Genomic DNA, 14,226 nt, shown 5'->3' with positions numbered 1-14,226 from the left:
TAATAACAATATCTAAGTTCCAAGTATTTCAATTTTGTGAAAGAAACGAAACCATAATTTCCCATTATGTATAATTAATAAAAAACAAATGAAAAATAGATTTTCATTTGTTGATACAGTTGTTGAGGCTGGATCTTTAAATTTTCTAATTGGAACACGCTTAAATAACATTTATGATTTGAACGCAAACACTATTTTTTTGAAATTTTCAATTGATTCTGCGAAACATTTTATCCTTATTGAAAATGGAAAGCGAATGCATTCAACAAAGTTCATGCGCGAATCAAAAGAAAAACAATCACAATTTGTTCAAAAAGTTTAAATATTTTTATTTGTGCTCACATTGATAAAGTGTTTGAATTGTTAATAATCAATCTTTAATGCATATAAAATAGTCTAGGCAGTATCTAAGGACAAGAAAAGTTGAACAAGTGGCTCAACTTGGCGTTGACCGCGTTATTTGTATTGTTTTTGGTCAAGGCGAAAATCGATATCATCTAATTGCAGAGTTATATGCTCCTGGAAACATCATTGTGACAGATTTCCGTCAAACAATTCTATGCGTTATGTTTCCTCGTCCTGAGCCACAGTATAACTTGGTTGTGGGACAAACGTATAAATTAGATAAAATTCGAAGACACGATATCATGAATGAGGAGTTTTTGTTTAAGAGTCTTTTTAAGTCACTTTCACTTTCTTTGTTCGGGGTTGAAAATCCCAATGAAATTATTCCTCCATTAGAAGAAGAGGAAGAAGAAGTCAAAGAGATAGAGGCAAATGATAAAGCTGTCAAAGGAATTGCAGCAAAAGAACAAAAGAGTAAAAAAAGAGAAAAAGAGAGCACAGACACGAAAGGCCAAAAGAGTAATGAAAAAGGAAAATCAGTTGCTCCCTCGAAGAAGCAGAAGCCACAAAGGAAAGAAAAAGAAAAAGATCGGTCAATTCGTGCGCTTCTGATGCCTTCCGTTGAATACGGAGGAGATATCATTGACTACTGCCTTGATCGTTGTAATATTGATCCGAATGTGCAACTTTCGTTACCACAGGAAGCTGTACCGCTGCATCTTATTCCGAAACTTCCAGATGTTTCTACTCAAAAGGGAAAAGCCGACTGTCTTTTTTTGACTCAAGATGCACAATTTGTGAAGGATTTGACAGAAGCATTTTTGAATGTTTGAATTTTGCTATATATTTTTCGCTTTTTATTTTTCAATGAATTTTATCTCATGTTCTGCGGATAATTTGCATATGGATGGGATGTGCTTGCCATTTTGTTTATCGAATGAAATAAATTGAAATAAAATAAATTGCAACGCGCCAACTTATCACCATAAACAGACAGAGCACATGCTGCACGACAGGTCGATGATCAGGGGAAAAGGCTATATATTATTCAAATGGGTTAAGAAATCATCTGCTCCTCCTTCCTCGTCCTCTGCATCAAGCGCAGCATCCCTGTTGGGAATGGCTCAATCAACGATGCCTCCTTCATCATCTGCCTCTTCATCTGCTGAGTCATCTTCAGACTCAAAACAAGAAAAACAAGATTCTGGTGCAGATGAGCTGGCAGAGGAATACGTCGACTTCTTCCCCATCATGTTTTCAAACATCGTCAAGAAAATCTCAGTCCGCCCAGCTTCCTCCTCATCTTCCTCCTCCTCCTCTTCTTCTTCACCAGACTCCCTCCAGCCCCAGTGCGGAAGCTACGGCGTGAAGGAGTTTCCGTCCTTCGACCTGGCGCTGGACGATTACTTCAGCACGATCGAGGAAATAAAAGGGCGCTCTTCGAAGTCTGCTGCCGAGGAAGCCGCCCTGACGCGGCTGGAGGCTGTGCAGCAGACGCAGCAGCAGCGGCTGTCCCAGATCGACTACCAGAGAGAGCTCAACACAGCCAAGGGGCATACGATAGAGGCGTATGCAGACGTTGTGCAGCGGTGTCTGGATGTGGTGAACTCGCTGGTGGCGACGGGGATGGACTGGGCGCAGATCAAAGGGATCATCCGGAACCACCAGCAGATGGGCGACGAGACGGTGAAGATAATCGAGGAGCTGCATTTAGAGGCGAACCAGATTGTGGTGCGGCTGAAGTCGGTGGACGAGGAAGACGGAGGAGATAAAGGAGAAGAAGAAGAGGAGAGGGAAGAGAAAGGGGAAGAAAGTGATGGAGAAATTGATGAGAATAAAGAGAGAAGTAAAGCGAAAAACGAGGAAGAAGAGAAAGGAGAAGCAGAAGGAGAGGAAAAAGAAGCCGAAAGGAGTCAAAACAAAGGCAAGCGGCAGCTGAGGCGTGAGCGACGGCAGCAGCAGAAGAAAGGCAAAGGCGCAGGATCCAATCAGGGCAAGCCCAATCCGCGTCAGAAGGCAACCGACGGAATGCTGTCGATATCGCTCGACTTGGCGTTGAGTGCACATGGAAACAGCAGAGCATACTTTGAGAAGAAGAAGGACCTGTCGTCTGATCTGAAGAAGGCGAAGGTTGGGGCGATGGAGGCACTGAAGGCGGCGCAGAGCAGAGTGCAGCAGGCGCTGAAGCAGACGGAGCTGAAAGGGTACAAAGAGATGAAGAAGATGCGGAAGCGGTTCTGGTTTGAGAAGTTTGTGTGGTTTATATCGTCTGACGGGTATCTTGTGCTGTGTGGGAGAGATGCCATCACGAACGAGATGTTGGTGCGAAGGTATCTGAAGAAGCAGGACGTATATGTACATGCAAACATCGATGGAGCAGCCACACTTATCATCAAGAATGTGCTGGGAAACAAATCACTCAAATATAAAAAAGGAAGTTCGAGCAAAGAAAATAAGGATGAAAGCGACGAAGACAGCTCTGACAATGAAAGGTCAGGCCATTCAGCATATCAAATTCCGCCCATTCCGCCACGCACGCTTGCGGAGACAGGGATTATGGCAGTAGCTCATTCGCGTGCATGGGCCAGCGGAGTGCTGGATGTGGATGCGTGGTGGGTGACGGCGGAGCAAGTGCGTCTGGCAGCGCCGTCTGGGATGTACATGGGGAAAGGGTCGTTTTTGGTACTGGGCAAGCACAACGAAATCCCGCAGCTGAGCAGCATTCCTGGGTGCAGTGGGAGTCAAGGGTGGAATTGCAGTGCGAATGGAGGGGCGATGGGCTATGCAATGATGTTTGTGATTGACGAGGATAGCATCAAGAGAAGAGAAAGCAAAGGAGTGAAGGAGTGTGTGTATGATGCAGATGATGATATCATTGACGAAGAAGAAGAAAGAAGGATGGAAGAAGAGAGGAAGAGAGAGGAAGAAGAAAGAAAGAAGAAAGAAGAAGAAAAAAGAGAGGCGAAGCGAAGGCGGCAGCTTGAAAGAGAGCAAAAAAGAGAACAGGAAGAAAAAAAGAAAAAAGAAAAGAATGATTCAGAAGGAGAATCCAATGAAGAAGAAGAAGAAGAAGATAGAGAAGAAGAAGAAGAAGAGGAGGAGGACGAAGAAAGAGGAAAAGATAAAAAAACACAAGATAAACGAAAACAAGAAAAAAGAGACAAATCTGATTCAAAATCTGTTGAATCAAAGTTGTCTTCACCATCACCGAAAATGGATGACCTGCCACTTGCTGTTCCACCAACAAAGCTGAAACGAGGTCAGCGATCGAAATACAAGAAGATCAAAGAGAAGTATGCTGATCAGGATGAAGAAGAACGGCGCATTCGGATGGAGCTGATAAAGGGGAAGAAAGGCGAAGTCCTTCCTCGTTTTGTGAAAGATGAAGGAGAAGCAAGAAGCGCTTTTAAAGACAATGAAAAGGACGAAGCGCTCAAAGGAGGGAAAGGCAAAGGGAAAAAAGGAGACAAAGGAAAGCCAACTTCAAAACAGCAAGCAGGGAAGCCAAGCACGCAATCAAAACTACAAAATGATGATGCCTTATCTTCGACAGTTCCTCCAGTTACAGATGTAATCCCTGAACTTCCACCATCATTTTTTGGAGCTTCTTCTGGAATCGATCCTTCACAGCTTCTTCCTTCGAGTGATGCAAGTGTAAGTGGAGATAGTTCATCTGCATCAGACTTGGCTTCGTCTAAACTTGTGTGTTTCAGATGCAAGCAGCTTGGCCACAAGATGAGAGATTGCCCACTCTTGAGGCAAGATTACCTTGAATCAGCTATGATTGAAGAACTATCAGAGGATTTAACGCTGAAAGATAAGGAAAGCGCAGATGTAGAAGAGGGCATCTTTTCGTCTCAATCAAATCAGCCATCATCATCATCATCATCTTCTTCTTCTTCCATTTCTTCAACCACTTCAAACAGCGCTCCATTTGATACATCATTGTCAATTATCAAACAACTTACAGGTAATCCAACACAGGAGGATACAATTGTAGCTGCTTTACCTGTGGTCGTTCCATTTTCTGTTGCAAGACACTTCAAATATCATGCAAAGCTGCTTCCTGGTAATGTTAAGCCAGGAAAAGTTGCAAAGGAAGCCGTATCTTTGTTTATGCTACAGAAGGATGGAACACAAGCTGAGAGAGATGCTATGAAGGTTATTGACGACGGAGAGCTGGTATTTGGGCTTACTGGGCCATCACGTTTGGATGCACCAGAACTTATGAAGTTGGCATCAGATAAAAAAGGAAAAGAGGCAGAAAAGAAAAAACAGAAGGCATTACAAATGAAAAGGGAACTTGAAAAGATGGAAAAAGAGATGGAAACACATCTTTCATAGAGACATTATCATTTTCAACGTTTTTTTTTCTTCTCTAAAAAAAAATGCTTTCATATTGTTAGAATAACATTCATCAGAAAAATCTACGAAGACTGTGAAAAATACATTTTTGTGAATTGGGTTAAATTATTCATTCTTAAAAAAATCATTAAAAGAAACTATCCATCAAAAATTTCTGCAATTCCTCAAGGACCGAAGTCCCACAGTTAATGATTTTGCTTTCACTAAGGCTTTTTTGATGAATGCTTTGAAAAAAAAATGATGAAGCCAAACGATGAAATGAAGGCATCTATATAATTACAACAGCAACTGTCAATATATTTTCAGAGATGCAGCAACACCATCCGTATGGTTGCTCCACTCTTCTTTCTCTTGTCATTGAAGTCACATCGTTTTGTCAAGCAAAGCTGTTCAGCCACGACTTTTGTCCCGTTTGCGGTTCTTGCTTGCTCCGCTAAATCAAAACTCCCTCTGCTAGCTCACGTTTTGCCCACTTCTCTCAATCGATTCACTATATGTCAGTGCAAACAATGAAGCAGTTTCCATGCAAATGTTTTTCACCCGTGACGCTTGTGCATCACTCTCGATCTCTACGCTCAGGCCTTACAAGTGAGTAAATTGAGCTCTCATTATAAATCGTCCTGCTTGATCCACTTTCATTGCTGGCCTTGCTCCTATCTTCTACCCCGCTGCCAATGTCAATCGCATCTGAAATCGTCAGTGTCACTGCACCTGGCGGAAACCGCTGAATGAACTCTCGTTTCATCTCAACAAGCGTCGGCCGGCTCTTGCTCTCTTCCAACAAGCACCGCTCCACGATCCCTCTCATCGACGGATCTCCAATCTTCTCAACCCTTGGTCGCTCCCCATTCACTATCTTCTGCCCAGCCACTTCTGCTTCATAGTCTCCAAATGGGATTTGAAGGGTCAAGCACTCCCACAGCATCATCCCAATCGAAAAGGCAACTGACTCCTTTGTTGCCCCCATCTTCTTGTTGATATGCAGCTCAGGCGCCTTCCACCTCAGGCACTCTTTTTTGAAACTATCTTCTTCCTCAAAGGCAGATGAGGGCAGAGAGTCTTCATCATCATCATTGCCACTGGCAGATGTCACAACGGTTGATGATGAAATGGATGATGAATCTGAATCATCATCTAGTAAAATATCAGAATGCATCACAATGCAGATGACCATGTGCTCGGAGAAGAGAACAATGTGCGGACTCAGATTATTCAATGATTGAAGAGGGTTTTCCATCTCATCAAATGAATGGAGTGAGAGATTAGCCACCCAGAACAGGATCTGAGCAGCTGTTTGCTCCCTCTCTTGAAGACTTCCAATCGCCATCTCTTTTGTCTTATTCCTCCCATGCAGGAGCATGAACAATGAATCCCTCAAATCCACAATCAGCTTCTCATGAGGCGATGAACAGGCCATTGCATCAACCAAGTTCGACATCGACGAGGTTGTAGGACACAAATCCTCCCCTCGAACAAATGTTGAATCTGAATCAGTTGAGCAAGTGGAAGAAATTGATGGCGAAGGTGTTCTCTTCCTTATCTCTTCTTCTTCATCTTTCTCCGACATCCATTGAGGGATCTTGTCTGAGTCTCTTCCAAGGATATATTCAGTTGATCCACTCTCGGAGAGAAGATGCTCTGAAGACTCTGAGTGTCCCAAGCTTTTCTCATACACTCTCTTCTTCATCCTCTCATCATTCTTCTTCTCAGCCTCTCTTTCTGCTCTTCTCCACTGCTCCTCAGGTGACATCTCCATCGTAACCATCTCAAATGCTTTGGGATCTTTTCTGATGTTGTCATTCACAATCTCTTGCAATTCCTCATTTCTTTCCTTCACTTTCCTCCATCGAACAATAAATAAAATAAATCCAATCAGAACAATCAACAATATGATGCCCATGATTATCACAATCAACAACCAATACGATTTCCCTTCTTTTCCTCCTTCAACAATCCTTTCATCTCCATTAGCCTTGGGCTCACTTCTGTTCTTCAGAATGAAAGAATCAGTGGATGATGGGTTTTTGGCATTTCCAAACAGAATGCTCACTCTCACCTCTTCCTCATCTCCTGCCTCACGAATTATCTCCCTTTTCAGCCTCCCTTCGACTTCTGTCTCTGAAGCATATTCACTTTCATCAAACTCATATTTCTCTATCTGCTTTTCATCGCCCATCTGTTTCACAATCATGAATGACAAGTTGCAAGGCAGCAGAAGCTTCCCTTTGAATACAATCTCCATTTCTGCTCCTTTCTCATTTGCTTCAACACTCTCCAACACTGGGATGAAAAATGAAGATGCTCTTTCAGAAATAATCCCTTCAAAGCTGCATCCATAATTCAACATCCAAAGTGATGTGTTTCTTTCCCATCCATCTCCTCCTTTCAGACTCATCACATTCAATGTTCCAGAATCTGAACAGATGATATTTCTTCTCAGTGATGGGTAATTTGCTATTGATGGATTGCTATTCAAAAACTCTCCTTTCTCAATTATCGCATTTCCTCCACTCACTGTCATCCCTCCCTTTGAGGAGTTGCAGATTGTTGTGTCTTTTATCATTACAGAACTCTTCGAAAAATCAACAACTGAACCATTCCACTGACAGATCTTATTACTCACACCATTTATTTCTTCGGTATTATCAGCCATGCTTCCCTCAAACTGGCACAAATCCATCAAAGCACTTTCTGCCAAAGCAATTGCCACTTGGCTTCCTTTCACACAATCTGATATGCACTCACGAATAGAGCAGTTGCACATCTCCAAGCCGGCCAGAGGTTGAGTTGCGCAAACAACACTAGGCCTGGATGCTAATCGGCTGATATTTGTGAATGATGATAACGCCAAAGATAAAACGAGTGAAGAATGGCCATTTTCAAATGAGATAAGGCTTCTATCTTGGAGAGAAATGTTTGTGGCTGCCAACTTTGAAATTATCACTTTCTCGTTCTTTCCACATTCAATCGCTGAGCTTGTGCATTGGGCATTGCAAACAGTCAGATCTTCAAATGTTGCTCTTTCTGAGCACAATATCTGAAACATGGACTTTGAAAATTTCAAGCACCCAACACCACATCGATCTGCCTCAAATATCCCATTTTCAACAACCAGCAGAGAAAAGTCAAAAAGGGTTTGTGAATTCTCCATTGATCCGCTCTCTGATAAGAATGAAACAGATTCGAGAATTAGAGATCCATTCGCTTGGTGTATTAAGCACGGGCAGACAACATTCTGCATTACACCAAAAACAAATGAAACTTTCTCAATTCGAACAGTCTCTGATGTTGTCACAACTCCATCAGCCAAGCTCATCTCATTCACTTTTATCTCAGCATTCCTGCTTGCCTCCATCGACTTGATTGTCACCTTTTGAGCTGAGCATGAACCAGTTAGTGTTGTCTCATTCCATATCAGCAGCTGCGAATAATCCGATGGAATGATGTGGCTCACCCCAACATTCAGCGATGAGCATGCACCCTTCATTTCCCCACAGTTCTTGCTGTTGCTGCTGTTCCCCACAATCGATGACACAAATATGAATTCGCTCCTGAACACATACACCCTCCCCAACAGATCCTCTTCGTCCCCATAATCGTCTGCTGTGCATCCCCATATCGCCAGCTCCTTCACAAACGGCTCCCCAAAGTTTATCAGGAACTGTGATTCACTTATCTGCGAGTCAAGGTCTGTGCACTTCACAAACATATCTCTCCCCTTCAGTGCAACATTCTCCTTGAATGTGATGTTCGACAGCACAAATGGCAAAGACTTCTTTGCAACACTCTGCGTTTTCAAAAACAATCCTCCGCCTCTCCCGTTGTTCGAACAGAAGCATTCTGTCACATTTGTGTGATTCATTTCCAGTCTTCCCCTCTCGTTGAGAAGGAAAAACATGCCTCCTCCTTCATTCGAGCTTGCAGATCCACAACCATCAATTGTCGAATTCTCCATTTTCAATTTCATTTCATTCTGCATATCACAGAAAAGAAATGAAGGGTTGTTTGGCACTGTGTTCTTCACATTCACAAACGAACATTGCTCAAACAGAACATTCCACTCTTCTTCTTCTGCATTATCATTTCCATTTCCAGGAATCTCACTTTCACTCATCGCAATTGCACTTTTCTCGCTCAATGATATTTCTTCAAAGGACACATCGCTCATGGTTATCACACATCCAACTGATATGCTCATTATCTCATGCATTGATGCCAACCCTGCCATCTTTGTCTTTTCAATCTCGACAATTCCTTTTGTGGCACTTATCAATACAAATGTCAATTCACCTTCTGCATTATCACTCATGTGAATTGAACAACCTGCAATACTCGTATTGATTGCATCTGAGCCTGTCTGGATGAGGATGCTTGCCTCGTTATCGAAGGCAGTCGGAATCACCATCCCCACTTCTTTGAATTGAACAACTCCTTTGCATTCAACAACAGCGCCCTTGTCTCCTTCAATCGCTTTCACAAATTGAATTTTGTCTGTTTCGCCATTTGTTCCTTCCAGCCTCATCCCACTCACACTCATTTCATTCCTCACATCACAAGTCCCCTGAATGGCAATCGACCAAATCCCCAAACCACTCCCTCTCTTCAGCCCATAATCAACAGACCCGCACGGATACTCCAACAGCCCACACACAACCACATTATTTCCTTCCCTCGCCACATGCACACTCGACCCAACCTCTTTCCAGAAATAGATCAGTGGGATTGCACACTCTCTGTTTCCTCCATCGTACCCTCTCATCGAGTCTTCGGTCAGTATCTCCAGTCGATCATTCACAAATGGCAGGGTTTCGTTCTTGATACTGCTGATAAGCGATGGAGACGAAACAAACAAATCCTTCCCAAACCTTGCATTGTTTGGCTTGTCAGAAGAAAAAGTTGGAGAGGATATCATAAATGTTGCCTCGCCCATTTCACTCAACAAGCTCAACATGATTCCTCCTCCATATCCAACTTCTTCCCCTTCATATGGAGCTGTGCAACAATAAAACGAACACAAATTTATCAAAAGATTCGTTTTCGAAGATGCTTCACAAAAGAGTGCACCACCTCCAATCTCAGTTCCTTCTTCTTCAACAGCACACTCTTCAAATGTACAGTCATTTATTTCCACTTTGCAATCGCTTCCATCATAACCATCGTTCGTAATGCTGATGCACCCTCCACTTCCCTTCGAACGAGTAATCGATGAAAATGTGCATCCTGTTATCTTCTCGATATTTCCGTTGTGGAACTCAACAATACATCCATCGCCAAATGAGATTTCTCCAAAATCGCTGTTTGTCATGTTCATTGAAGGCCTTGAATTAATACTTCCCTCAACAATGAAAAACGATGAATCTTCTATTCTCATATTCATTGTTGAAAACTCACTCACCTCCACAGCCCCTCCAACAACACTCACAAATACTGTTGAAATAGCCTCAATCCCTCCTTCCATCCCACATTTGTTCAGTGTGAGTTTCTCAGAATGACATTCAAACACACTTTCATGAGATGAAAGCGATTGAATCAAAGAAAATACAATGCTAGTCATTGACACAGAAACTGAGTTCTCAATCAATCCACTTTGCGTTCCCTCTGTCAGATCGGCAACCTCACATTTCATCTCATTCTGTTTTGCCTTGACGTTCCATTCATCTGTCCTCAAGCTCAATTCATCCTCAAAGGCAAATGATTCAAGAATGGTTATGTCTTTTTTCTTCCCTTCAAAATGGACCGATGCTGCCTTCGCGATTGTGGAGCATGGAAATAACTCATATCCACATATCGAAAAATCATGGCTCAATGATCCTCCTCCAACAAAGGCAGACCCTGAAAAGTTATCCCACAGATACACCACCAGCGGGATGGCAAATGCATCATTCAATGTTGATCTCTCGAATCCATTCAATTTCGTAAAGTTATTCAAATCAACTTCAAATCCCATCGATGTTCTGCTAATCACACTCGATAGATCATAAGAGTTAATGAAGATTTCTTTCCCCTCTCTGGCATCACATCCAGAAAATGAAACATCCCTCAAAATGAATGAACTCGCCTCATCATCCAGATGAAGATAAATCCCTCCTCCATATCCGTGCTCTCCACCTGTGTTTTGTGTTGCCTTGCAGCTCACAAGTTCAAATAAATCACTTTCATCATTTGGAAATATTGCCCTTGCTGAGTCAGCATCTGTCATATTTCCCACAGTGAATGATGATCCTTCTTCCATTTCAACCCACAATCCTCCTCCATTTCCTCCATTGCCCTCACACCCAGACATCGCCCCTCCAATAATTTCCAGTGAGCAATCTCTTCCAAGTGTGCATTTCATTGCTCCTCCATCTCCTCCATCTCCTTTGAATCCACTCATCGTGTTGTTTGTGAGCTTCAGCGTCTTGGCTGAATTTGTGGAAATTACTCGAATGGATCCTGATGGCAAATCTGCTTGCGAAGATGCTTTCACTGAAAGTGTTGAATCTTTAATCGAAAAAGATGCTCCATTCGCCATCCCAAACAAAACACTATTTCCTGTCGAGCTCATATCCTCAACATTCATGGAAGCGAATGAACCAGCAGCATTGATTCCATCAAGAGAAATCAACGGACAATTCTCAATGGTCAAGGACAAGACATTCAACGATGAAACTGAAACATCGCCTTCCGTTGCTGATAAAAACACATAAGACAATGCTGATTGGGGATCTTGAAATGTCAGCGAGCAGCCGTCAAGGGAAAATAACTGTGAGGTGGAACAGAAGAATGCTTCGTGGTTTGGAAGAACAGATGGAACAGAGAAAACAAGTGAACTCACATTCGTATTTGCACTGACCGTTATCATGCTTCCGTCACTTCCATTCGGATCATTGCTCACCTCCCATCCACCGTTTACATCTTTCCCCCCTGATTGTGTGTTGGAAGGAGCCAAATGTCAGCTCATTTTTCATTTCAATCATCCCATCGACAACAATCTTCTTTTCACTTATTTGCCTTGTCAGAGAATGCTTCAGAGTCAGACAGGGAAACTCGGCAAACCCACAACGAGAATGATCAAATGCATCAACATTACTCACAATGATCTCTTCTGGCAAAGGAATCAAATAAACACAAAGTGGAATTGGAATTGAATCATTTCCATTATCATACCCTTGTATTTTGCTCTTTGTATCAAACGAAGCTGTCAATGAAGTGATTTTCCCACCTTTTGCTGTTGTTTCCAGATCGATTGAGTCAACAAAAATATCACTTCCCCATTTGGCTCTGTTCCCCTCAAATGCTGATGAAATCTGAAACTCTGCATTTGTATCTCTCACTTTCAGCCCAATCCCTCCTCCTCTCCCTTGGACGGTTGAGGCATAACAGTTTTTCACAACACCTCCACTCACATTCAATGAACCAACATTCCCCACTTCAACCATCATCCCTCCTCCAAACTCAGAGTCTTCACTCCCACAGCCATCAAGTGTGCATCCCTCAAGGGTTATCGAATATGACCCTTCACCCACGCCCATCAGCGATGATCCTGCTGTTGTCCTCACAATATTATTGAATGTGCAGTTATCCAGAGACAATGTCACAGACGATCCTTGAGGCAGAGACATCACACTTGTTGTGCTGAATGTTTGTGACCATCTCACATCTTTCATCTTCAACTCTCCCCCTTCCATCTTCACAAGTGAGTTCTGAATGCTCCTCTCTTCTGAATGATCTGCATCCATCGATATGTTCAATCTCTCCAAATTGATCCCTCCAGACCCTTGAACCTCAAACAATATGCTTCTTCGGTTATTTTCAAATGACGAGTTGTGAACCACAGACAGATCGCTCACAGTCAATTCCCCTGTTCCAACACAAAACAGACTCAGTCCATTTGTCTCAAATTGTGTTTCAATAGCTGAGCCAGCTGGAGAAACTCCACTCACAGAGATTGTTTTCTCCCCAATATCAACTCCCTTTCCCTCCACAACTGTTCCACCCAACACCTTGATTTCCTCCACAAATCCCACAATCATTTGAGTCAGACAATGACTGATTGTGAGGCATGCACAACTTTCATTCAATCCACAGCTGAATGTGTCTTTTGCTTTTGTCTGATTTTGAGTTGAAGCAACAAATCTGCATTTTCCTCCATTGTTTGGAAGCCATTCACTTTTGTCTATTCCATATGCAAAATATCTCACTCCTTCTGTTCGTGTCGAATAACAAAAGACAGTTTGGGGACTTTGACTATTGTCGTGCACATAAATATCATTTCCAAGAGGTGCAGTGTTGTTATGGAAAAAGCAAAACCAAAGGATTTCGTGGCCAAATGTACTAACTATTAAACACATTCCACCTCCATACTGCATTGATTGGCAATTCTCAAAATGGCAGTTTCTTGCGACCACTCGATCTACTGGATTCCAATGAATGAATCCTCCACCATATGATGAAAGTGTCAGTTGACAAGAGCAGTTTTTGAATATACAACCGAAAACACAATCTTTTGTTTTCGTCGTTTTTGAACTCCAAATTCCTAACCCTCCTGCATCATCTCCGGACAAATCATCTTTAAAAAGGCAGTCCTCAACAAACACTTGTGAAGTCATTCCTTCTATTTCTGCTCCAGCCCCTCCGCCTCCAGGACTTTCTGAAAAGCTGAAACATTCAATGAATGTTGAATGCTTCATAAGGCATTCAGCAATATTCAAAGCAAATATTCCTCCACCTCTTGTTGAAGTTGCATTGCATTTCACAAAAGTTGAATTCTCAACAGTCAGAATGGCATCCGAATTGTCATGCACATATAGTGCACCACCACATGGAGCAGAGCATTCATTCCATTCAGCATTCTTATATGTCTGTGTTTGAGTTGTTGAATTTCTTTCTGTATTTCCCACTCTCCAATCCACCCTTTCATTGTGAATGAATGTGCAATTGTTGCAAGAAAATGCAATGGATCCTTCTGTTCCACTCACAATCCCTCCCTCCAGCACATTCATCGAACTTTCAACTCGACAATCTTCCATTGAACTCGTTTTCATCATCGACACTTTCTCAAATGTCATTTCATCAGTTTTAATGATTTTCATTGTGATGTTTGAAATAACGCACTTTTTGATTCCTTCAAAACTTCCTTTTCCGTTTCTCACGATGCTTCCACTCCAGAAAAACACAATGTTCTTCCACTCACTGTTTCTCACAAGCAACGATGAATGGTCTCCTTCCATCTTCACAAGACTCATCATTGTCATATCACAATTATTGTCTCTTTTTTCGATGTTCAAAGTGGTGTTTGTTATTTCAAATGTTCCTTCATTGAAGACAAAATGTTTATTGAAACCTCTTTTTCTCATCAACATGCAGTAATCAAAGTGCAGGAATGAATTTGCTTGAATGTCAAAAGTTATACAATCATCTGCTCCTTCAAACAATATCCCCTTGAATTCGACTGATGAGTTATGTATTTCACAAAACATTTGAACAACACTCTCTTTCTCCAAAATTTGACTTTCAGACTGAGTAGGAATTTGATAA

General features: G+C 42.2%; 2 protein-coding genes across 2 annotated transcripts; one reads left to right on the top strand and one right to left on the bottom strand.

Moving 5' to 3' along the window:
* Positions 1–66: 66 nt before the first annotated feature.
* On the top strand, positions 67–4,811 carry MONOS_5331 (putative nuclear export mediator factor NEMF). Its single transcript, XM_067875469.1, has 3 exons — positions 67–316; positions 396–1,172; positions 1,339–4,811. Exons 1-3 carry the CDS (start codon positions 89–91, stop codon positions 4,687–4,689), a joined length of 4,356 nt encoding a protein of 1,451 aa, XP_067730107.1. The 5' UTR covers positions 67–88; the 3' UTR covers positions 4,690–4,811.
* A 455-nt stretch (positions 4,812–5,266) lies between these two features.
* MONOS_15482fu15483 (uncharacterized protein) lies at positions 5,267–13,943 on the bottom strand (the record flags this gene model as incomplete). The annotated part of the gene is made up of 2 exons (XM_067868361.1): positions 5,267–11,613; positions 11,729–13,943. 2 exons carry the CDS (start codon positions 13,941–13,943, stop codon positions 5,267–5,269), a joined length of 8,562 nt encoding a protein of 2,853 aa, XP_067730106.1.
* Positions 13,944–14,226: the final 283 nt, after the last annotated feature.

This window comes from Monocercomonoides exilis, assembly GCF_001643675.1.
Source record: "Monocercomonoides exilis strain PA203 chromosome Unknown scaffold15-1837935, whole genome shotgun sequence".
NCBI classification, from domain to species: domain Eukaryota; phylum Preaxostyla; order Oxymonadida; family Polymastigidae; genus Monocercomonoides; species Monocercomonoides exilis.
Note: the sequence above shows the minus strand (reverse complement) of the source record. Positions and strands in the feature narration are given on the sequence as shown.